General features: G+C 38.7%; 1 protein-coding gene across 11 annotated transcripts in view; it reads right to left on the reverse strand.

The window, feature by feature from the left end:
* Window positions 1-362: 362 nt before the first annotated feature.
* Window positions 363-26,500, reverse strand: part of LOC115609983 (tRNA (guanine(10)-N2)-methyltransferase homolog) — a 43,346-nt gene continuing 17,208 nt past the window's right edge. For 6 of the 11 annotated variants that reach the window (XM_030490859.1, XM_030490860.1, XM_030490856.1 and 3 more), the window contains 12 exons: window positions 24,918-24,983; window positions 24,107-24,180; window positions 21,812-21,893; window positions 20,388-20,480; window positions 19,220-19,354; window positions 18,967-19,123; window positions 14,775-14,855; window positions 13,946-14,110; window positions 12,515-12,587; window positions 11,639-11,770; window positions 8,810-8,930; window positions 363-1,638 (listed from right to left, as the gene is read on the reverse strand). In XM_030490859.1, the coding sequence (XP_030346719.1) occupies window positions 1,507-1,638; window positions 8,810-8,930; window positions 11,639-11,770; window positions 12,515-12,587; window positions 13,946-14,110; window positions 14,775-14,855; window positions 18,967-19,123; window positions 19,220-19,354; window positions 20,388-20,480; window positions 21,812-21,893; window positions 24,107-24,180; window positions 24,918-24,983 (1,311 nt within the window). In that variant the 3' untranslated portion in view covers window positions 363-1,506. Of the gene's footprint in view, window positions 1,639-3,290; window positions 3,419-8,809; window positions 8,931-11,619; window positions 11,771-12,514; window positions 12,588-13,945; window positions 14,111-14,774; window positions 14,856-18,966; window positions 19,124-19,219; window positions 19,355-20,387; window positions 20,481-21,811; window positions 21,894-24,080; window positions 24,181-24,917; window positions 24,984-26,500 lie in introns of all 11 variants that reach the window. The other 5 variants (XM_030490858.1, XR_003992064.1, XM_030490863.1 and 2 more) reach the window with 5 other exon arrangements.

Here is a 26,500-nt window from a genome sequence, read left to right on the forward strand (position 1 = left end):
ATTTGTAAAGTAATAAAAGCTGAATGCCAAATTGTAATGCTAAAATTGAAGTCAGAAGTTGTATGAAGACAGGTTTTCAGAAGCAGTAATTTTTTGATGTAATATTTGAAAGTGATCAATTCAAATTCTGCTTTTGAAAAATGTTCTGAGCTTTGATCCTGCTCCAAGTTTAGCCCAGAGTAACTATTATAGGGCTGACATTAAAAGTCTCAAAACAAAGTGATTTATAATGGAAACACAGAAAATAAATCACTATTTCTGAACTTCCCAACACACCACATATTAGATCCAGAAGGTCAAAGTTGTCATTGAGCATGTGAGCTCTCCCTGCTGAAGGTGAGGACAACACACAGAAGAGCAAATTGAGTTAATGAACTTGATCAGATACACAAAATGACTCGTGCTTGAGAGGCACTTAAAGATTATAATGTACCAAGATTGTAACACGACCATAGTCAGTGACTTGCAGCAAGTTGAGAAGCAAGGTTTCCTCTGGCTGGAGTGTGTAGATACATTCACCAACACCCTGCTGAAGAACATTTGACCATACCTGACCACCAAAATAAGAGGAGCCATTAACATCCTGAATTAATGGGCTTAGTGGTTTTCAAATGAGGTATTTTCATGATGGACATGGTGTAGATTCAGCAAAGTTTGCCCTTTAACAAATAGAGTTTCAATTTCAAAGCTTTGATTAGGCTTAATACCATTAGGGAAGCATTACTGATTTTATGCTGTTGTTGTTACTGCTTTAACTATCAATTTCTGAACCAAAGAATTGCAGACAGTTGGCTTGACCAAGAGTCAAGGTTTAGGAATGCAAAAGCAAATCCAAGGTACAGATGAGCTTCAGATGTGGACAGGCTTCACAGGGTTTAAACAGCCTCTCCAGAGTTTGTCAGGTCACAGAGGCTTTTTTTTGGGGGGGCAGGTGTGTGCACATGCGCACGCATTTGTTTCTTTGTGGGTTTTGTTTGTTTTAAACACTTCTGGCCTCAGCGAGGGCAACTGGAATTCACGTGAGCAGTTATTGCATGCAACGATTAAGAAAAACTCACAACAATCTTTTGGTTTACTGTATACCATTTACAAAAAAACGAAACAAATGAAAATGATCATCTTAATAAGCAATCCTTGATCACCACCACGTGTCACTAAAACAGCCAGATGTTCACAGTTTAAGAAGCCAAATACTACTACTTTTTTGTAAACGTTAATGGTGAAAGAACAGTAATAATGGTTTTAGTCAATCATCATTAGTACTTGAAAGTACAAATATAAATTAAATAAGACTCAAAAAACTTGTACAATAAAATCTGCTATAAACAAAGCTAATTAAAAAGAACTGCTCTCAACCTGTGTTGTGGGTTTCATCTTGTTTTAAAATTAAAAGCAGTGTTTATTTTTCTGAAGTATCCAAATAAATGTTCATATCCAGATGTCCTTACCAAGCAACACGACCTTCCTTCATTCTTTCCTCATTTTTTAATCTGTTTATATTATATTTTACTTCTGATTGTCTTTCTCTTCCTTGGCAATCCTCTTTGTCACACCACTGAAATACTTCTCACGGAAAGAATTGTGTCCCCTGTATGGCATATATTGTCCATCCAACAAGTAAGAATTCCGATCTTGATCCTGCATGGTATCAAAACACAAGCATCAGATTTTACAGTGGTATGTTCAGCATGTATTGCCATTGGTTTTCCTCCAGACTTTTTCAAACAAATACAAGCAAGAGCAAAGTTGTTGGTGTTTTGTGGGGTTTTTTGTTTGGTTTTTTTTTTTTTTTTACAATTCAATGGCAAACATTCAAGTCACTTGATTAATTAAAAAAATTACAATGCTAAAGTTTCTACTAGGATTAACAAGAACATATACATCCCCCTGCAGAGTCTTAAAATCTAACAGAAATGAAAATCCATATGCAGTGGATACTCGTTTGACACTGATCAAATACAAGCTGTAAGCAGACAAGTGTTTTTTTACTGGTCATTCTGGGGTTTTATGTACTCAATCAAATTTTCATTATTCTACCCTGTACAGCAAAACGATGCAGGTGGTCTGTACGAGGCATCTGAAGTTTTAACAGTGCTGCATCACTGGAAATATCTTGGCTAACATCACCAGAACCCAATCTTTGCATGGATGAATGAGAGCACAGGTACTCTGCCACACAGACTTTTCATAAAGAAAAATATAGGGGTAAGTTTCCAGAAACAAAATACCACTTGGATAATGCAATCACTCAAAGGTTTGTGGAAGGCAGATACAATCAGAAGAGGAACACAGGTGACTAAAATGAGTTCCTACAGTTACTGAAGCACAATCAGATTTTTCTCTTGTTCAGTATTCACATACTTTGGAAAGTTAAAGTTGACACAGTAAATCCCTACACATAATACTCGTAATACCTATTTGACATCAGCCAGGAACATTATATATACAGAAGTTTAGTTCATCGTATAATGGCTTTATACAATTAAGATACTTGTCAACTAATGTTATCAATACTGTAAGATAAACAACACATTATACTTTAATCTGAGTTCTGAAGAAAACTGATGGTAACTTTTAAAAACAGTTTTACACTTATGGTTGATGTCAGTTTATTATGTCCAATAGTAAGATGGAACTGAGATAAGCAGCCTCACCCAGAACAACTGAACTGTGCAAAGAGAAAACAAAAACAAACATACGAGAAAATTAAACCTCCATTCCACTGAATGTTTCTTCTCAATGCATCCTCGTTTTTTTTACACAAAGCAGCAACATACAGATTGGTTCAGTACTTGTCAGTTCAGAGTTATTTGTTCATATTTGAAAATAAGGTTACTGTGGAATCCTTTAGCAATAAGTAGTAGGAACATGGAAGTATATTTAAATTGTAGTATTTTCATACTACAAAAATATTACTATGCAAGGATGAACTAAATCCTAGTGGACACTCTCCCCCTTCAGCTCTTTTGTAGCCTTTCCGGTCTTTCACCTAGCAAGATCAACATCTCATCTTGCTTTGGATATACTAATTCGCATTCTAAAGGAGTGAAACAAAAGCGTTTTCAACACAGCAAGAGGTTTGTGTGCATGTACAAGTGCCCTCTTCTGGACACAATGAGATATTCCTCTGAAGTAGTTCTCATCTACTACTGTAGCAGATACCAGTGGCATGTCACTGGCTCAAATTAACCTGCTAAATGTTAAGTGCCATTGGATATGTAACATGTAAAGCATGTACCGCAGTACCAGCAAATTAGTTCTATTTAAATACTGCACTACTGGAAAATGACCTCAGTAAATCCAGTGCAAGACACAGCATTACCTATTGTCTTTTGGTCACCTCTGAGAGACTGCCATCTCCAAGACTGATAATGAACATGCTTTTAACATGTCCACGGGGAGCCCAAGAGGAGGAATACTATAGGCAGACAGGAAACAAGGAGGATTTAAGACACACTCCTCTCACAGCCAGCACCCACTTCACCGGGTCTCTTATACAAGACCACTCTGAGGAAAAGAGCACTTCTTATTCCCCTAAATTTGCAGGTCAGAAATCCTTCTTTGACCTAAACATATAATTTTATACCTTTGGGATGTCTTTTAACAATAATTCTACATTTGCTTGTTTTGAGAAACGGATGGGATATTTAAAGGATAATGATATATGTATGGGTCAACAGTATTTTAACATAAAAATTAATCCCCACAACCTCTAAGAGGTCACACATCTGTACACCATTCATCTTGATTCCTTAAGTAACAAAATGCTGATTTGGGGTGAAGGGACGAAGGAGAAAAGGAACTATTCCCTCTACCCCCAAGCTGGTTAGGACAAAAAGAGGATATGAGTATGTGAGAAAACAAACTTCAAGTTAAACACAGCTGTAAGAAGAGGAGCATCTGCATTCATCAAATGGAAGCAGGTTTGGTGCATCACTACACAGCAGAATTCATTTTGTAAATCCAGGCCTCACCAAAGCTATGCAAATCATTGTTCACTAGATGAGAAGAGATCTGCAGTCAGGCATGGATTTCATGGGAGAGCTTATGAAGGAAGCTCCTCGCCCACATCACAGCAATTCCACTGTACAAGCTTCTTTTCCCTACCTCTCCCCTGTACAGACTTGACTGCCCAATAAAGATGGCATTGCTTTAAAGAAAAATAACAGATTGGGAATTACTTCTCAAAAAAGAAAAAATAAGAAATCCCAAACTACCTGGAGATGCCACTCACTGTTGACATTTACTAGTCAAAACAGTCTTATGGGCAATGTGAGAACTGATTAAAGTAAAAGGAATTCTTGGATTTCGGAGACTAACAATTTCGGAACAAATTCTAACTTGGGGTATTTGGTACCTACACAGGAAGCGGAATGGTTACAATTTGAACACCAGGGATAGGCTGCATTTAACTCTACAGAGATAAGAAGGTGTCAAAAATAAACCTAATGAAACAATTTGTTGTGACTATTTATACTATAATTTGCCTGGCCATCAGGCACCACCTCATTTCAGTAGAGAAGACAGCCAAACATCCTCAGTTTGCACAGCATAAATTGGTAGAATATGAACTCTAAATATCTGACAGGAATGTTCTGCATCTCTTATGAAGGGTGGCAGTAGCAGTGTCAACTCTCCTCAAGTATGTTAACTGTCCAGTGCAGTTAATATGGATTTTTTCCTTTCCAAGTTTAAATTCAGGGAATGGACCTGATAATCTCTTTCCTCTTTTTAACATGACACACTGGAAGAGGAGTAAGGAGTACTGCTTGTGATACACAGCTGCATCCAGAGATGAGTAGCATTTTTTTCCACTTCCTTTGAAACAACTCTACATAGTTTTCAAGGCATGAAGTTTGTAGTTGGTTATTCAACACAAAACAGTGAAACTTCCCAAGAAATCATTTCCAAGTCTGATCAGCAATGATCAGCCTGCTTGGCACTAGGTCAGCTCTTTTCCTAGTCTGCCAGCACCAAGACGACAAAGACTTCTTCCTTTATTTGTCATTTGTTAATCCCTGGTGATTCTTTATCATCATCTTTGGTTCTCACTTTGAATAATTTAAGTTCTCAAAACAGCAGGCTAACTGCTAACAACAGTTATCACGTCAAACTTTTGCTCTGAAATGTTTTATGATGACTTCTGTGACAACTGGAAACCAACAAGGCTGTTGTCAAAGTGCATGCTACCAAACTGCTTTTAGCTAATTTGAGTTTTCAACTCAACACTTACTTGTTCTAAAGGCAACACCAAAAAAGGTGCGACATATTTCCAATAAATAATGAAGGAGTTGGAAGAAAGAGGAGGAAGCTTAACAAACAAGCTTTGGTGGTTTTTCTTTTAAATCTTGACAGATATGAAGTGATACTGTAAAGGTTTATATGAATCTAACATGCCACAGTTCAGCCACAGTGCAATTACCCACATTCAGGTTTTGTTTTAAAAAAAACTAAAAGTGTCCCCAGCCTTATCACAGCTTCCTACCACCCTACATCTGGTGCTGGACAGTAGCTATAGAAACCACTTGTACTAATGTTATACAGCTATAAATAGTACAGAGCAGTTTCGAAATCAGGGACAACAGGGTCATATCCAGAACAGACACTGCTAATTCAGTAGAAAAAGTTCTACACCAGTAACAAGTGACCATGTGACATGGAAATGCTGGACCCATTCAGCATTGTGGATTTCTATGCCTGATGCTCCAGAGTCCTTTCATAGGCAGACATATGCTCAGAGTTTGTCCCTCAGTCAAATTTTCTGTTTCATCTTGCTACATAATTTCTAGGTGTCTCTCTTAGCCCTTGTCAATTACAGACCTCTGCTCCATTATTATTTTAAGAAGTCCTGATTAGAAACTTCAGAACCAGGTAGCATTTACCAGCTGCCTAGATTCCATGTATTTCTGTAAGACAGCCAGCAGAGGAATGAAATGAGTAATTTGGCAATAGCTGCAATAATTCAACATGGGGAAATCAACAGGTGTCAGAAAATAAAGGCAGACATACTGTTGGAAAGAAAGGGAACACCAAACAACCCTACAGGCAATATTGTTAGTAAGTTCACCCCTTCTGAAAACAGTTGGCTGACAGATTGCCAAGAACCCCTCTGGTAATAATGCTGTAGGTTTCTATAATCCAATTTTCCTACTGATAAACCACTTACCAGTTATTTGACATTTAAATAAAAAATAATTATGACAGTTGGATACAGGTGGCAGAGACTGAAACCTTTCAGCCTTACACGACTGTATTTTCTAAGGCTTTTGAAAAATAAACTGGCACAATGGAAGGTACATTTTCATTTGATTCGGGCTGGAAGGATTGGTTCAAACCTCCTCTGACCTGAAGCAGCATCTACTCAGCCAACAGCTTCTCATTCTTCTGCTATCACTGTATTTCAGTTCTTACATATGAATGCCTACAGTCTTCAGACAGCTGAACTGGTGTTTTTACTGCTTAAAAAAAGCCTCCCTTCACAGTTCAGTGAGGGAAGCCTCACACAGCCTTGCACACATATTATAACACACAGTTATAATATCAATTAGAAAGTTTAATTTCAGGTTTAGAGGAACACTGGGGAGAGCCATATCCATTTAATACCAGAAGGGACAATAATGTCCATAGAAAAAAGTAATATATTAGGCTAGTAAGCTCTCACCTCATATGACTTCTGTTTTGTTCCTCTCCCGTTCCACACTCCCGTTCTTCACTTCTCTAATTCTTCTGCCTTCCAAGTTTTAGAATACTAAGTCACTAGCTAGCTACTGCATTCGCTTTTATTATTATGACTATAATTTAAGATTGGGGAGGAGGGAAGTTACTAATGACCACCATGGCTGTCCAAAAAAAAAAAGAAAAAAAAAAGCAAAAAAAAAGCCTTAAATGTTAAAAACCAAACAACTCTTCTGCTCATATTGCGCACATTGGAAAAGTCTATTCATATCAACACTGTGTTCAGTAAGAAATCTCTTCTAGTTGGCATGATTTCATCGTAAACTTAAGGAGAACAGATCAGATGCTTACAAGACAGTGACTTTTATAATACCTTTTGCAAGGTTTTTAATCCAACTTTTATGATCTTCATGCTTATGATGGATCAATAATTCAACTAGACATATTCACTTTTTACATTCACTTTGGTCTCTTATATTGCAAGCACAAGCAAATTGCACCACCAATTTCACGTTCAGTAACTAACTGAATTCATCTCTAGGTAAGAGTTTAGGGCATTAATAGTGGAATTGAATTTGCTGTGAAATCTGCAATTCATTATTGGTGGCATCACTGGGGAAACCAAAGGACTGCATTATGAGACTACACAATTTGTAAAACTTCTTAGCCCGTTGCAAGTACTACATTAAGCTGAATTAAAGGGCATTCGTGAGTGCCTGTTACAAACCAGATTAGTAAAGAAGACAGGAACTGTCTGGAAATGCAAATGCTTGTATATTCATAAATATTCATTCTTTGATTGTGGAAAAAGAAAACCAAACAATTGAATTTTATGGCCATATCTGGGGAGTCAGAAGTATCCAATTAAAGATTGTTCAGGATATTAAAACAGGAAAAAACGTCCCAGATAAGGGACACTCCGTGGGGAAATCCTTGATAGTTAAACAAGACCCTAAGCCAAGCAGCGCTAGCTAAGGAGTCAGTATGTATTTTGTTATTTGGACAAGTTTTGCATCATCAGACTCTATACATGGGTTCTGGTATCTTTAAATTATTCAAAAGACATCTGGAGTCCTGAGTGTAAGCACTTGCACAGCTTTATCTAAGCAGTAAGCCTGCCAACAAGACTCAGGTGCTCAGAGCTAAGCACTTCCAGACATGAACCTGTCAAAGCATGTACTGGAGAACAGGTGATGCACAAAACAAGAATAACAAATGATGAAAGTCTATTCGCAGAAGGGTGGATATATTTTTTAAATTAGAACATGTTATCCTACAGCCCTGGCAGTAAGAAACCTCCTGCAGAAAATCTCTGTGAACACCCCAAGACACACATGTCAAAAACTTTCATAATTTACCCTCTTGGTTTGCTGCTGGTGAAATTGGCAGCTCTGGCTCTGAACTCCACATAGTGTTTTAAAAAAAGTCAGGTGCTGCTTGAGAATCTCAGTCACCATTAACAATATGAATGCAATACTGAAACCCTGCTGTGTTACTAGTGCAAGCAGCATGCAGACACAGCAGTCTAACTATCTCCTGTCATTAAAAATAGCTCTTCCAACTGACAAGGAATATACTAAAAACATTCACTCACTGTTTGCACATGTTTTCATTAAGAATTTGCTTCGCCTTTGTTTAGTATCTCTTTTAACAGTATTAGGTGAGAGAAGCAGCAAGAATGGAAGGAGACCTGAATGAAATATTCCCTGGTCCTCAGGGAATAAGCGCCTTAGGAGAGGTACTTAGTGTGTCCCAAAACAAACAAACATCAAAAAGCCAATGTGCTTCTGTACTTATGTCACTCTGTGAATGGGGTTCACAGAACTCAGTTTTCCAAGAAAAGCATATGCAACTTTCACAAGTAACTAAGTTTGGAAATTTCTTTCATATTATTAAGCAGCCTGCTCAGGATGAAAAGTTTATCAAAAACTGAGGAGAAAAACGAGAAGAGCAAAACCAGAACAGTCCCTTAAATCACTACCTAAGAAATGTGTGGCAATTTTATAAAAGCTCTAACTCTCATCATAAAACACTCAAGTGTGATAGAAATAAGGATCAAATGCTGAACAGCACAAACTTTTCCTGAATGCAACAGCTCCTGTTTTACACAATATAATCAAGAACTCAAATTTACCTTGAATTCTTTCACCTTTTCCATGGTTATTAGGCGCCTTGACGTGTGGCTGGAAAGCATCTGCTCAGAGTTGCTAATAAGTTTCAGGCACGGGTGGCGGGGAATGATCTCTTCTGTATATCTGGAAGAAATAAACATTCATAGAGTGGTAAGCTCATGAATTAGAAGGCTTGCATCTGAAACAAAATTCATATGGATTCTTCACAAAATGGCTTACACTAGAAAGTTGATATACATTTTAATCTGATTAAAGAAACTCGGGTATTGGTGATTGAGAGTTTTTACATCATAAATCCCACTCATTTGTGACAAAATGTGTAGAATAAATTAAAACCTCACGGTAAAGAGAACCACACACACATTTTCTACATTTCTGGCATTTCTTAAGGATAACAGTGAGCTGTCGAGCAAGAGAGACAATACCAAATACAGATTTGAAATTAGGAAAAACCCCAAGCAGTACTGCTTCTTTGTATTGTTCCCAAACTTGCATATCACAAAACAACCTTTCAGTTACTTCTCGTGTGTAATCAAGTCACTACTTCTGCTAGATGAAGTTAGAACATGCTTTTGACAAAGGAGAATCAAATTAATTCTCAACTGTTCTTTCTGCTACCTGAGACTTTTGATGCACCTATTACCACCAAACTGCCTCTTTCTCTTACAAAGGCAGGCATCTGCCACAAGATCTTACAAAGTTTCTCTTCATAACCATGTAAAAGCCTGACTGCAAAGGAATTAAAAGAATTTAGACTCAACAATGATGTCAATGTCAGATTGAAAGAGTAAACTTTGGAGTGAGATGCTATCTTGCAGAGGTAAAGATGATTATCACTGTTAAAAAGCCTTGTCTGTTAGCATCAATGCATATATTTCTACATTTTTTCAGGTAAAACTCAGAACGTTATCAAGTAAGAAATATAGTAGCAGTGGTTTTAACAGTCATCCATTTTAATCCAGCTTTGTTTTTAATTTAAGGTAATATACAAGGATCACAAGTAACACATGAATCTGATGGCAGGTGTTGCCAAAGAATATCTGATAACACAACTTATTAGTAGACAGTATCTTGCCTTCCCCCCACACACCTGATGTTTGTTCCTCTGTTCATCATTACAGCTGAAATTAAAGTGACTATACTAATATTCTGTGCTAATATAGGGACTTCAGTATTTCAATTAATAGTTGTATGTACAAATTCACTTTTTAAGAGGCAACCCAACTAGAGCTTCAGAGAACTGACCTCCCCAAAACAGCAACTAAAGTGGAACCAGAACATGCAGTTCATAGTTATCTAAAGTTAAACCTTTATACTGCTGTACTGAGGAAGCATGTTCTCACCCATGTTCAATGAGCAGACAAAAAGCTCTGGTATTTTAACAAACAGAATAAACTCAGTAATTCCAAACAGACGTTATTGACATGGCAATCTAAGAACTCACAACCACACATGTTCTGTCAGAGTTAAGCACATATAGACAGACGTTTGGAACAATTAGCTATTGTACTATCAATGGCATTCATTGTTTTGTTTGTGAATATTCTTACAAGAAAAAAAGCTTATGATACCAATTCTATCATTAAAAAAACTGCAAGCTACTAAGTGCATTCTTCTGTTAGGGAAGCACGTAACAGAAATGGCTCCTTTTGACTTCCAAATTTTCAAAACTGCATATGATAATTATATGTATGGCTGTCACAAGCCATTTCCACGGTGAAACCAGGGACAACCACCACTTTGTAAGTATAGCTTGACTGTACATAAACAGACGACATCACAGAAGCTACCTTCAGAGCACATCTACATCTGGAACATACTTAGAAACAGCTACTGTACATCAACTTCTCACTTTACTGTGAAACAGTTTTTGGAAAAAATAAACCCACAAAAAAAATCCCCCCATCAAAACCTTAGATAAGAGATGCTGAAATAAGGTATGCAAACAAATGTGTTTCCTTTTAAACCTAGTTTTAATCTCAGGCTGCACTACTGAGCAGACAGCATCTGCTGGCCCCTCTCATCTTTAACAGGGCTGCTCCCCTATGCTTCTTGCCTCTCACTGCCATCTCTTGGTCACTTGGCTTTTTATTTCTCAGAAGAAAGATAAATTATTACTGACAAACCCCAGAGCCAAGAATGTTCTCTTGTAGGACCCTGTCATGCATCTCTATCAACTACTCTACTAGAAACACGTATTAATAACAGCCTTGCTACTATCTTAGGAATCTATCTGCACCTTGAAACTAATTTTCTAAGCTTAAACCTCAACCCATAAGGCATGCATTTGCAAGGACATGTGAAGGCTTTTTCTTTTTGGTAATAGTCAGGAATCATCTCCAACCAAAAACCTTATTTCAAAATCTGCTTTCCCTCATACGAAATTGCAAAATATAAAGCCTGAGCACTACTTTTAAGTGCTAGTACTGTGGAAGTTCCAGCTGTACTATGCCCCAAAAGAAAGCACAGTGAGAAGACCTAAAGGGGCCTGCAGGAAAGCTGTAAAGAGACTTTTTACAAGGTCATGTGATGACAGGACAAGGAGCAATGGCTTTGATCTGAAAGAGGGGAGATTAAAATTAGATATAAGCAAGAAATTCTTTACTGTGAGGGTGCTGAGGCGCTGGCACAGGGTGCCCAGAGAAGTTGTGGCTGCCCCATCCCTGGCAGTGTTCAAGGCCAGGTTGGATGGGGCTTTGAGCGACCTGCTCTAGTGGAAGGTGCCCCTGACCATGGCAGGGGGGTAGGAACTAGATGAGCTTTAAGGTCCCTTCCAACCAAAACCATTCTGTGATTCTGTGGTTCTAAATACCGAAAATAAGAATACATACTCAGGCCTGTATATCGGCAGCCAGTAAACTAATCTTCCTCCCATCACCAGATACTCTGCCGCAAACTTCAAGAGGTCAAAAAAGATGTCACTCAGATGGTAACTGGATGAAACGAAGATGTGATTTTCTGTGCTAAACAAAAAATTTTACATGTGTAAACATATAAGCTCAGGTAAAACCTGCATTTTTAATTAAAAATCCCCCCAAAACAACAAACCTACACAAAATAGCACTGTGATTTGCAGAACTACAGGAGTACAACTTCTATACAACTTCTAATATGAGGAATATGACTTTCCAAATTTCCCGCCAGGTCTTTAGACTATCATCTTTAGTGCTCGTGGAAATCAAAGAATCACAAGCACACTGGGAATAGTTATTTTGCATAGCATCTTTCTTAAGGGCAATTTAGAGCAAAAGACAGAAGACAAGGAAGGCCAGGCAGTGGAGAAGCCGTATGCTATCTCTGAAGAGAAAGGAGCAGTGGAAACGCAAGAAAGAGGGCTAAGGTAAAATAAATTCAAATGAAAAAGAAAAAAAAAAGGAGTTATTCCATTTTAGACTGAGTTTGCGTTGTGCAGAAACTGAAGAGAACTTTGAGAATAGGAAACACAAGGTAATTATGGCTCACAGAGAAACAGGATTTGGAATCTGAACACAAGCAAATGATAAGCAGGGAGAACAAAAGCAAGAGGATTTCAGGAAGTGACATTAGTTTTGCAAACAGAACAGAAAGACCTTCTGTTCTTTAATTATTACTACTGTCTTTTTTTTTAACTGCTGACAGGCAAGCAAGAAATAATAAAGATTCTAAAACTGCGACTGGCTTTCCATGAAGACATTTATATTCTACAACAGATAAGACAGCTCACCTACCTTCTTTCAGCTGTCTTAACTGTTTCCTTTTGTGAACCTGTCCTGCGAGTAGCTTCTCTGATACCATATGGTGCTATACAAAGCAAATGCACAACGCAGAGATGAGAATCTCAATCTCTGTCCAAACAACATACAGTTATATTAGACATACACAACGGTGCACAAACTGTGGCTTATACAAAAGCTCTTACAAAGTAGAAGTCGGTCAGGGTAATTTCTTCAAGATCTATTAGAAGTTCCTTGCTTAAAAAGATTACTTAGAACTGTTTCAAAGAAAGCCCTTCAGCTGTAAGCCACTTCTAGCAGCCTAGGTGTTTACTGCACTACAAAGGACAATGCTTTTCTGTTTTGTCCATTAAAAGATATCCCTTACTTTTCCAACATGTGACAAATAATCCCATCCCCTTTTATTTGACAGACACAAGCATCTCCCCTATAGCACTTAGCAATATATTTTTCAAAATGAAATGGCATATATTGGAATTTCTTGCAAACACATTACACAAATGATAAGACAGGTAAGAAGAGCCAGAGATGGCTTTTTCTCTTACATTTTTGCACATTTCCAATAGCATAGCATACTTCATGTTCAACACATCTGGTTGCGTAGGTCTTTTGTCAGCATCACGGAAGCACCAATGTAACCATTTTGTAAATGAAGAAGTTATGACGCAATTCACAAACTCAGTTCTAAGTCATATTAATATTCTACATTGCCTTATTGCCAAACAGGCTAAATAAAAATTAGCAGGCAACCCACAAAGTCACACTCCCTATTCCTCATTAATATGAATGTGTCATCGTAAGAGCCAGCACTGGAGATGAGAAACTGCTGTATCAATGTCTTTTATTTATTTCCTTAGCCTCTATTTCCTCTCATGCATAATAAATGGAGTTAAGTACATAAGGTTTCTAAACGAGCGAAGGATCCTTTCAAATTGCTAGTGCACCTCATAGTTAAGTGTATCAGAAATGCATTAAAGTTTCTCTTTGGAAACATTCTAATAAGCACTTAACATAAGTCTCCAGAAGTCCATCGGAGCTGCATGGCAGACTCCAGTGTGTTACAGTTCAATTCTTAACAGCTACATGGACCATTCTGATAACAAGCCTCTGTGCATGAGTAAAGTTATGTGTTTACTGAATGCGACCTCCTCGAAGGACAATTTTCAGCTATATTGATTTCTACTGGCAAACATAATATGCTGTCCATGGAAGAAAGTATTATAGCCAGCTTTGTTACACATTTGTAACCTTAAAATAAATGCAGAGATGTCAAATGCAGATTTCAACAGTGCTGCTCTCAACGGTCAACTTTTGTAACATGGAAACCGCACGCCTGAGCACTCATCAAAACGTTAAATCCGTGTACACAGACAATAATCTTTTAGTCATTGTTATTAGGCAACGAAAAGCAGCACAAAAACTTACGATCTGTAATGATTGCATCGAACAGCATCCCTTTTCGCCATATTGGTCTTGAAGAATCAGAAACTAGTGCATCAAGGTAATATTTCTCTAAACCATACTGTCGGAGATTAGCTCTGATATTTTCATCTGGCCCTCTCCATTTCTGGTTCTTTCTTGTTGCTTTGCCTGAGGGAAGAAGCACATGGAACAGAAAAAAAACCCCATACTCAACAACAAACTATTTTATAGGAAAAGCTTTTGGAAACTCTGTGATTCAATTTAAAGGAAAATAATTGTAACATTCAAAACCAGAGTTTATCTCCTGCCTTATTCTACTCGCTGTCGCAAATATTTGTGATAAACTTCACAAGTAGCAAGGAATAATGAAAATACATGACAAATTCTACTGCACCATCTCCACAGGATATCAAAGAATGCATTTATAATAATGTTAGTTTGTAAGACGTTCTCACTATCCATCAGTCATAATTGTGTCCAATGAGTCAGACATAATTTGTACTGGAGTCTTTCAGAGAAGAATGGGATTAGTCTTCCTGGATTAGGTTACAAGAAGCTTCCTACATCACAGACTAAGAAAGCACACAGCTGTTGTAACTACTATTTGAAACTTTGTTTTGGTTTTTATTATTCCTTTTATTAAATATTTCCTGCTTAAATAAGAGAACAGCTTAGCAAGGATACATGTAAATTAGTTAATAAAAATAACCATGACCAAATAAATCCTGTGAAATTGTTGTTGCTTTAAAATCCACTAAGTATTACCCGCTACCATCACTATTCTTAAATTCCAGAGAGTAAGATTTCAGTGGCTTAGAAATATGTAACATACCTAATCCATGGATTGTGTTGTAATCTATATCAGTGCCACAAACATATGCGCCAAAGTGTGCTGAGGAGATTAGAAGGCCACCTATAAAGGGGAGAAAAGGGGAAAAATATAAACTGCTGCCATAAATGTTACCTGTGTTAGGATTTTTTTCTCAGGAACTTCAGGAGTTTACACCAGTAGCAGCACACTAGACCCAAAGCTAGACCCAAGAAAAAAAAAAGGAAACAAAAAGAACCAAACCCCGAACTACCACTTAGAATCATGATGAAACTATAATCAGAGCTAACAACACTACTGATCTTCCTTATCTTGCTATGCCCTATGTCACTCCTTATTTCTGGAGACTGTTCTTAGGAGTTTGTTTATGGTTTTCTGTATTTCAAGACAGTAAGATCCTTTAATCATTACATGAACCGAAGCTTTTACTTCTACTTGGCAACGAGCAAAATTTCAAATGGTTGGAAAACAATCTGAAAAATCATCACCAAACAAATGGCAATTCTACCACATCTGTTCTCAAAGTCAGTCTCCTTAACTGTGTCCAAAATCAACCGTGTTGATTTTGGCCACTCCGTGAGTAAGAAGCAATGGTCAAGAACCTTCTAAATATTTCCAGCGTAAACAGCAACATCAAAAAGGTTTCTATAATTGTTTGTATATATACATATATATACATGTATATGTATGTATATAATACATAATTGTTTGTATATTGTATATAGCTGTGTGAAAGCTATATACAGATGCATTTTTCTGTGAGTATGCTGCTTAATTTGTCAGTACATTTATCAGCATGCCCACCCTGGAATTAAACTATTTTATTAAACACTACTATTGTGATCTGCTTTCCTAATTAAAAACAAAACAAAAAAAAAAATGCCAGAAAAGTATGTGTGATTTCCCCTTGAAACTGGGCAATGATTGAACAGCCCACAGAGAAGAGCAAATAATGCTCTCTTCAACAGCTTCCAAGTGAAAAAATGGATGGACAGCAAGAGATTACCAAAGAGCTGTGCTGTCAAGTTGTTAATAAGGAGGTATGTAGTTCACATAATGATTTAACAACAAGGCTGTGAACCCCACACTACTGATGTCAGCTGCTTATGGATACAAACAATCCTGCTAAAATAAAGGGGATGACTGCTACAGGACGAAGGGTTGACCAAGCAAGCTTGCTGTGCAGGTGACTCCCTTTCACTGCAGCATGGAGTGGGGGGCAGCATCGCTCCATGCCACCCGCTGAGCACTGATCAATCCCTAACATGCCCTGCATGCACAGGCTAAAATCCCTGTCTTGGGCACTAGAAAATTCCTACACTGTATGCCAATGAATTCTACCAAAACTGAAGGTGAGGGAGAAAAAAAAAAAATCCACTGCTTTTTGTTGTGAAATGGATCAGGGAAAAGCAAGGTTACTCACCCCAGAGGAGTCACCCATTTCCCTTCTTGGCTGCAATCCCTCAGAACAGATGGGCAGTACCTCCAGAGGGTCAAGACAAATTTAGCTAGCCCTGACCCCAAGTATGGCATACCACCCAGTCCTATAAAAAAAGTAAGAAGAAAGTACTTTGCCCATCTAAGAATGTTTTTAATCACAGGGGAAAAAAGGGTTTTTAGTTAGGAAAACATGAACTTACAGCTTTTAATAAATCTCAGCTGGCACTAGCTCAATTGTGTTCATACAGAAGGTGCATGAATACTTTAAAACTCTAACACAGCCAGCCCTTTGCCCTACTATGGACAAAACAGATGTAATCAAAGGGTTAATCAGTGAATCACTGTGTCCCCCAATGATTATTAGCAGAACAATGATGGCACAGAACTTCACGCCTTTCTACCCTACTCTATTTCCCCCATCTCTTCAGTACAGGCGAGGGCCTGGTCATACCACTATCCTCCAGGATGTCAAAGAAAACATTCCTGTCATTTGCAATTCTGCAGTATCATGAATTGGCAAAGGAAGAGTAGGGACAAATATCTTCCAAATGTATAAACAACAAGCTTACTGAGATAACCTGAACAGATTGTGTAGGAGAAAGTACAAAGCATTCAGGTAAAAGACTTCATTTACTCTTCCAGAAACCTCCAGGCCTTCTTCTGCCCAACACTGAGGAAAGGATATCTGAACAGTTTATAGAAATTCTGTTTTACAACTCAAAACCAATCCTAGCCCATCCAACTCTGCTTTACAAAAAAGGGGACTCAAGTCTCCTAAACCGGCCTGGTCAAAAGCACCTTTTATTCCAAGGACAAATTCCAATTGTCCACTCTTACACTAATGTGGAAGACTTGTGATTTGGCTCAGCCAGCAAAACCAGTTTATTTCCAACAAGCAAGCACCATCTTGCAAGGCCATTCTAATTTGGTACTATTTACCTTTTCAGCATAAAAACCAGGAAGAAGCCAAGCCAGATATTAAAGTTGCACCAATAAAGAAATGTGAACTGCAGTTTCTTCAAAATGCTCCTCAAATCCTGAACGTGTGTTCTTTCCAAAACCATCAGCTCAAACTCAGTGCATCGCTCTCAACTCTGAACTATCTCCCAGAATTCCAGGGGCAGGGCACTGTTGCACTGACAATCTCAAAAATCCTCTAAAGGACTTCAAGAGACAATTGAAATTCCTGGCGTTTACTCACCAAAAGTAGGTAGCAAAAACCACTGTTTACTTGTTTAGTCATATATACACTTTACTGACAAATGGTGTGTTATCCGGTATCTCCAACTTCCCAATGTACCTTTAAAATCAAGCCTATGTAGTACAGACGTCTCATGCAATAAATCCACAAAAATTGCAACTGAAATCATTAGGCAATCCGAGGAGAATTTTGCATATGTTACGTTCTGAACTGAAACACCTCTTAACATTTATCTTGAATTTCCATAGCTTCACCACTTCTACATGATTTACCCTTCCTTTCTTTTCTTCAGTTTTTGCTCCCAAGGGAATAAATGGTCTCAGAGAATTTTTTGTGCTTTAAATCTAGCAAATTTTTGTACAAAGACACAAAACCATAGACACCAAAATGAAACAAGCTGCTTAGAAATGAAGCAGAAGACTTTCCTCAACCTTTCAAAGAGTACTACCCATCTGCAAGGAACACAAGAACAAGGAGGAGGAAATTTTGTAAGACATTATGCTGCATGCAAAAAATCAGTTCGTAAATGAACACGAATTTAAGACAAAAACACAGTTCACAGAAGCCTCATGTTTCTGAAAATATTATACCCCTGGTCTGTTTTCTGTGGTACAAAGAAGCCACATACTAATATGAATTTGTCCTCCTAGTGACACTGCAGTGTTGTCTTCTCTCCCCCTAACTTCTCTGAAGCGATTTCCACAGTGAATTCTCTTCATCCTCCCATTAATGCAAGTACTTTTCATTGTATGTGTCTCACACATCATCTTCTTGATCAAAGTTTAGCAAATCCAGGCCAGAAGCACAGCCTTTGTTATGCTTTTGAAGAAACTACTATCGGTAGCTTAACACAATATACACTTGTATGATTAAACGGCATGACCTGACACAATAGATCTATTCCACCTACAAACAGCTGAGTTTCCCTTAGGCAAAAAGTACTTCCATGCCACACGGAGAGTAGTATGTGGAATAAGAGCTCCCCCTCCTGGCTTAACTAGGAAAAGTTCAGTTGGGAGCGAATACATTGTGTGAACAATATTATCTTGAAGACAAGACGGGATGGTACAAGGAACTGATCGCTATATTGAATGCTCTGATCTATGAACTATTGCTATGTTGTGGTATATGCCCAGAAGTGCCCTCAGCACTCGTCTAAATAGCCACCTCCACAAATTCTGCTCCTTGTAACATTCTGAAAGCAGCTGCAGGGAGTGCTTTAGCTGAATTTCAGTTCTCGGTAACTTTGGATCTTAAGCAGTCCATGACAACCACGAACTGATGTTTAAACCATGTTAAATAAAGTAATACAGTGAAGACAGACTTTTCAGAAGTGTTAAATAAACTGCTTACATCTTCTGAAGTTGGTCTCCTTCCCCAAAAATCCCTTTCAAGTTAACAAAGCATTAATTCTAAAATCACCATTTCGCTTTTTGTATCATCTCAATTATCAGTTGAGCACCAGAAGCCACTGCACCAGGAAGAGCGTGGTGCAAGGAGTAACACAGTCTCCCAGTTTTTCCCACCTTTAAAGAAAAAAAAACAAATATATACCTGTGCCCACAAATGGATCATATACAACATCATTGGGTTTTACTCTCCCATGGTTTGCCATAATGAAAGACAGGCAGGCATCCATGCTCGTGTTTCCAATGAAGTGTCTCTTTTTTACACTGTAGGACTCAATAAGTTCTCTTTGGCCATCTGCAATCTGTTGAAACACTTAAAAATCACTGTCAGGTCTTAGATACAGATACAAGCAGACAGCTAACAGCTCGCAAGAACCAAAGCAAGCATACTCACGCACCCATCTACCAAAATACAGGTGGAAGGGCTCTTCTGGAACATTGTTAGGGTCCATTCCATAATCTTCCAAAATCCAAAAGACGTGTTCTGGCTTCTTTAAATTTACTTTTCCTTTGAATGGCAGAAATTCAAGGGCCTGTACACCACAATAAAACAGAATAAAAAAATAACAGGGTCAAAGCTTTTAAATATGCAGCCCACTAAAAAAAAATTTAAAAAATGGAATTAAATAAAAAGGAAAGAACAAACCACAGCTGCACTTGTGAAAACGATACACTCTCAATTTTCTCCAGATTTACAAAATCCCTTTTCTTGTAAAAGAAGATCGCTCAAATGATTAAGGATTAGAAATCAGGAACCACATTTTTTATTAACTGAACAGAACCCAACTTTAGAATAAATGAGCTGTACATATTAATTATACAACTTTCAAGTTGCACTGATGATGAAGAATGGGATTTAAAATTTCAGCGATGTGCAGCTACACCAATTTACACACTCAGCATTAGTTCATGTACACAAAAACTGAACAAACAGGAAAGGGTACTACTATTAATACAGATAATTTCAGTCTCGGTAAATTAAGTGCATAGACTAAATAGCTGCTAAAATAGAACGTGGAAGAGCAAAAATTAACAGTAATTTAGAAAAACAGCCTAATTAAAATACTGATATAGTGAGGAGAGCACAAGAGCAGACAGGAGCATAAGGACAGAACAGAAAATCTCAGCACACAATCCACAGCTTGCAACTGAGCCACTTGTTCCACATTCTGCAACAATAAATGCCTGAGATGGAGATCAAGTAACAGATTTTCCAAAAACCTAGCACCTAACACTAGCCGCTGGAATCCCATAGTTCTTAGTAATAAGCTTTAGTTTTCCAGCACACTGGGCTGAAATCAGCAGTGACATTTGTCTTTATATATGCCTTACATGGTCTGTTCAGAGAAAACAAACAAACAAACAAAACAAAACAAAACAAAGTCATGAATTTCGAGGGAATGTTAATTCAGACACAAAAATCTTACTTAGAGCTGGTAAGACTTAAGCCGTAAACTGCTTTTAAGACCTTCAGGAAACCAAAAATTAAATGAACTGATAGCATGGAATAAGAACAACATGAACAGATGAAATTAAATGTCAAAGATTTCTTAAGCATCTACTTACATCTATCTTTTTTATTTTCTGTGCTTGGGTCAGTGTTTTATTAAATGTATGAATATGTATTTTGTAAGTAGAGTCTGACTGCAGATATGGAAGCTGAAAAAGAAGCAAAGACACTTTCATTAGTACAGCTTCAGTGCTATTCAGTGTCATTAACACATTTCTACTGACAAATTTGGTGGCCTTCTATGATGGGACTATAGCGTTCGTAGATAGGGAAAGAGCAACTGATGTCATCTACCTGGACTTGTGTAAAGCGCCTGACACTGTCCTGTACAACATCCTTGTCTCTAAACTGGAGAGGCATGGATTTGACAGGTGGACTATGTGGTGGATAAGGAATTGGCTGGATGGCCACACTCCAAGAGTTGCGGTCAGCAGCTCAATGTCCAATTGGAGACCAGTAACGAGTGGTGTCCCTCTGGGATCTGTGTTGGGACCGGTTCCTGTTCAACATCTTTGTCGGCGACATGGACAGTGGGATTGAGGGCGCCCTCAGCAAGTTTGCTGCTGACACCAAGCTGTGTGGTTTGGTTGATACGCTGGAGGGAAGGGATGCCATCCAGAGGGACCCTGACATGCTTGTGAGGTGGGCCAATGCCAACCTTATGAAGTTCAACAATGCGAAGTGCAAGGTCCTACATATGGGTCGGGGCAATCCCAGGCACAGCTACAGGTTGGGCAGAGAAGAGATTCAGAGCAGCCCTGAGGAGAAGGGCTTGGGGGTGTTGGTTGATGAGAAACTGAACATGAGCTAGCTTCAATGTGCACTCACAGCCCAGAAAGCCAACCATATCCTGGGCTGCATCAGAAGGAGCTTGACCAGCAGGTTGAAGGAGGTGATCCTGCCCCTCTACTCTGCTCTCGTGAGACCTCACCTCAGGGTTCAGCTCTGGGGCCTCCAACATAAGAAGGAGATGAACCTTCTTATGTTGGAGCAAGTCCAGAGGAGGGCCATGAAGACAATTAGAGCAACGGAGCACTTCTCTTATGAAGGCAGGCTGAGAGAGTTGAGCTTGTTCAGCCTGGAGAAGAGAAGGCTCCAGGGAGACATTAGAGCAGCTTCCAGTGCCTACAGCAGGCCTAAAGGGGAGCTGAAGAGGGACTTTTTACAAGGGCATATAGTGACAGGGCAAGGGGTAATGGCTTTAAACAGAAAGAGGGGAGATTTAGACTAGATATAAGTAAGAAGTTCTTTACTGTAAGGTTGGTGAGACACTGGCACAGGTTGCCCTGAGAAGCTGTGGTGGCCTCGTCCCTGGCAGTGTGCAAGGCCGGGCTGGACAGGGCTTTGAGCAGCCTGGTCTAGTGCAAGGTGTCCCTGCCTGCGGCAGGAAGGGTGGAACTAGATGATCTTTGAGATCCCTTCCAACACAAACCATTATATGATTAAGGAACCATACTATCCATATTCTTTATATGCATACCATCTTGTCCACTGGATAGTTCTTCAAAGACGCATACAGCTCCCCTGCAGATCTTCCATGACCCCACAGTTCAAATATAGACCTGAAATTATGAAGTTTGAGAGTGCAGTAACATGGAGGGGTGGAAATGCCTTACAGCTACTTCTTCCTTTTAACCTTCTTGGATAATGTGTTTAGGCTTTGCTTCATGCACTGCTGAAATTCAGTATTTAACTCATAGCACATGCTTAAGTTTTGTTCTTAAGAGGGACACGCTTATTTTTATTCCCAAGGTAAGTTGCAGTCTTAGTACCCTCGGATATCACCAGACCTTTCTCTGGCACACAGCGATACTAGCAAATGAGACAAAATTCATTTGTACCTACCATTTTGATGGGGTAAGCAAAGGCTGAAAAAGGCCAAGAACAGACTTAGAGAGTGTTACGCTACCCTGGAGTAACACAAATGATCATTATCTGCAAGATGCTAGTTTCACATCTCAGAGGTTCTGTACTGTTTTAAGATGTGGTTATGATGTTTGACATTTTAAGATGTTTGAACTTTATGTTGTCTTCTTACACTTTTTTTCCTTTTTGTCATCTGTTTCCTTATTGCCAGCTTTAAGAAAAGCATTGCCTTGGAAGATGAGAGAACCGATGCTACTGTAATGAAGGCACAATACCACATCACAGACCTTTCCCCCAGCAGTCAAATATCCCAACCTTTTCGTATCAAAGAAAAAAAAATCTTTCAGTACAGGAATCCTAATGTTACTACCTTTGTTATTAGACACTCGTGTGCATTTGCAACACGCTATAAACAGTCTTTAAGGACTAGCATGCTATGTAGTACCTTTTCAAAGATGACTCCTGAAGGAAAACCTTTAGAATGTTCAAAGGTTTAGCTCAGGCAAACAAAAATAGCAGAAGGACATTTTACTAAGTGACAACGACAGATACCAAAGCCCAGTGATAATTTTGTTCAAATACTCCTTTCCTGAATAAGTCAAGGCTACATTTCTGATCTGCATCCTACCCTGGGGGAAAAAAAAAAAAGGTACTTTTTGCAGTGTCTTTTTTTTTCCCTAAAGCATCCGATTCATCTACTGTGAGAATTTAAACTATATTTATAGACAGCGCAATGAAAATGCTGACAGCATAGGCTATCACAGAACTAAATATTAATCTTTTAATTTCATTCAATTGTTGAAGGAACTCTTATAACAGGCCCACTTGGAAGATTTTATTTAGATAAATGTATGCTTCAGAACTTCTACTATTGATTAGCAATGCAACGGAGTTGCTCCAGCAATCTTACTCTAAAATGAGCATATCTCCCCACAACCAGTAGTAGGCAAGTGGAAAAAAACCAAACCCGGGCCAGTTATGCTTTCTACATCAAATAAGCATACATTAGCTGAGAGAGCATTGCACATGGAACATCTGCAAACTGCTTTGTCATGTTTTACTTCCTTAGCCACCTACGGCTGCTTTTTGAAGTACAGTACAGTTTTCCTCCACTGGAAACATACATAAGGACAATTTTGTATATATGGGGTTTCTTCAGGCAAGAGCAGACAGCCCAACTCACCGTAGGTAAAACTGAATACCTGACACAAGCAGTACTCAACAGGGACCATGTGACACTGTGCAGAGGCACCCAAACTAACTCTGAACAAGACAGCACAGGCACCAGCACCACAAATTTAGTATGGTCAGAGAGCCACACCACAGCTATGCTGCTTCTCATCCCAAACCATACCTCCGAGGTATCCCTCAAGCCTCGCTGGAAAGCATGTTAGTCAGACACCTCTAAAAGGGACCAAAAGCAGCTGGAACAATCACACTCTGGCATATTCTTGTGCTCTTGAATTTTCTAGAAGGACCTTTGCTGCAGCAGTCTGGGCTGAGGGCTCAGATACCAACAGTAGGAAGGTCCACAACCCTCCCCTTCCAAACAGGATTTTCAGCTTTTTATGTATCACTAGCTTTATCTTTTAATTTCACACACATTTTAAAACAAGCCAGTAACTAAACACTACTCGAGGCAACTAAAACATCAGTGACACTACAGGACAAGCATTTGCTCTGCACTGAAGAACACTGTCTCAAGAACCTGTGCTGACTGTACATTAAGTAAAGAGGACAGGCATGCTACACAATCAGTCCTACAGGCTCCAGTAACACCTCCTCTACTCTAGAGATAATCAGAGACTGTTTATTTTAAGACTCCATGCAAAATTAGTATTAATTATATATATATCAGAACAATTTTCCACCTCCTACATTACCATTTACAAGATTTTTCACCTCTTACTTTGCACATACTGTCCGTTTCATCAGTCCCCTTGCCATCTCTTCTGAAGGAATACTGAGAATCCAAAATGGAGACTGAAATAAAGAGAAGATAAGCAATGCAAATACTTAGCTGGATAATGTCACATGAATTACACAACTACACAATTCTGTTCTATAAAAACAGAACGTGCATGCTCTAGATTTAAAAAATAAATAGATAAATGGGTGAACTGTGCAGAGAACATGAGGATAAAACATTTAATTTGAGGTAAAACTGTATACTTGGCTTAAGTGTCTGGGAAATTACTAGGTATTTCACTTTCCCACCACATCTTTGACTTGGTAAAATATTTGTATGCTTCTCTAGATTATTCACCCTCTAAAGACCCAAAATACTTCATTACACACAAGCAGTAAGTAAAACTCAGTAACGTTCTCTGAATAAGCATCGAGACCAGAATCATAGAGCTTCCTAGTTTCACACATATTTTCCAGATACGCTGCCTCACTGATTTAGTCAAACCCTAAATTCAAACCGCTGCTGAATGTTTCCATGGCTCGGATAGTCTGAGAGGGAAGGAGATCCTCCCAGCAGGTGGCACTGCTTCCTTTCACACTGTTCAATGAAGACATCCTGAGGTGCACTTCCTGCATCTTTTACTCAGTCCTGAGTCTTTACTGCACTTGAGAATTGCTCGGTTTCGAAAGATTCCTTACATCCCTCAGAAAATTCCAAATTTATTCAGCTACTCACGTTTAATAAAACTATTACAAAGAACATACTTGCACACCATACATGCACTCAAGTAAAACATTTGTTTCTCACTTACATTTACACGAATTTCCTGCTCGCTGCTGAACTGTCCACCGTAAAGCGAGAGCAAAGATTTTATTTCCTAAAGTGAAAATATAAAGGTCAGTCTATAGAAGCATTAACTAATGTCTTAAAGAAAGGGTGGGGGGAAAAACAAAAGCCAGCATGCCATAAATTCTTATGCAAATGGTAATCGCCATAGGGAGTATGAGCAAAACATTAGAGGGAGCAACAGAAGAATGAACAGTGTTTATTACCAACTAATTGTGGGAACTGGCAGTGAAACACTCTTAACGTAGTTGTGTGGATAGGGCAGAGGTTCACAATTAAATTCAGCTCATATGCACTGCTCATAAACTGAAAAAAATTAGACTCTCCTGCAAAAAGCCTCTCGCAACAATATTTCCCTTACAATAATATTCTATTCTTAAAATACCCTTCCAACTAATACACGTAAAAGCGACGTCTCACCAGTAACTCTGACCCAGAACCAGGCCTAGCACTGAGCATCAATTCCTCTTCTGTTACCTCTCTGCTTTACAGGTATCCCAACAGTTTTCTTCCATAGGTGTCTTTCCCAAAGTAAACTAAAACATTACTTTTCCAAAGTAAACTCAATTGAGCATTGACATTGCCTCATTTGTTTCTATTTGCATAGGAAGGACATAAAGGTTGGGAAGATCCTTCCAAGAGTAAAGACAGTGAAGCACTGGAACAGATCTGCCAGAAAATACTGATAACTGAACATCTGACATGCATCCACCTGTCCATCAGAGACACCCTGTGCTGGAGAAGGCATCAGGATGCCTGGTGCCACCCCTCAGTATCTGACCTACCCAAAGAGAGAGCCCTGACTATGGAGCATGGTTTCTTACCATCTAAGAAATACAAAACATGGAACTTCATTCTACTGACCCTTGACCACAAACATGGACTTCAACAAACACCTTGTGCTGTTGTGACCCAGCACCACCACCAGAAGAAAAGCGGGCCTCTCGTATCCCATATGCAGGTGTAGTAGAGGTGGAGATCAGGCAGCTGGATCTGGCTAAGTCTGTCCTTGCTTGTTTCATTAAGTTTTCAGACAAATCAGGTCCCTAACGCTGCTCATCGCAAAGCCCAATGCGTGGCTGAGCAGTCACCAGAGTGCAAGAAAAGGGAAATAGAGCTGCTTTCTTCAGCAGCCGTGTCAACCAAGTGCATCTACAACCTTTGTGAAAAAAGAAAAACTTGCTGTGTTATGTATAGATCATCTTTTACTTAATCTGATGACCTTGCCTAAAGAAAAATTGGTTTGATCATAAACTCATGTTCCAGTCCCACAAAGCAGATAGTAAAAAAAAAAAAAAATGCACAAAAGCCTTAATGAAAACAATGAAAACAAATTATGCAATACATATTAAATATTTAAAAATGTGTCATGATGACCTACCAATTCTAACAAAATAATTCTGCATTTCAGCACTAAACAATAGCAAACTACCCTGGATCTTATTCCTAGCTCTTCAAGATGGTGCCTGGAGCAGCACTTCAGGTACCAAAATCTGTTAGTGTAGTAACACAGTAAGTCATCATGTAAAAAAATAAAATAAATCAGAA

The sequence above is a fragment of the Strigops habroptila genome, chromosome 6 (genome assembly GCF_004027225.2).
Source record: "Strigops habroptila isolate Jane chromosome 6, bStrHab1.2.pri, whole genome shotgun sequence".
Lineage (NCBI taxonomy): Eukaryota > Metazoa > Chordata > Aves > Psittaciformes > Psittacidae > Strigops > Strigops habroptila.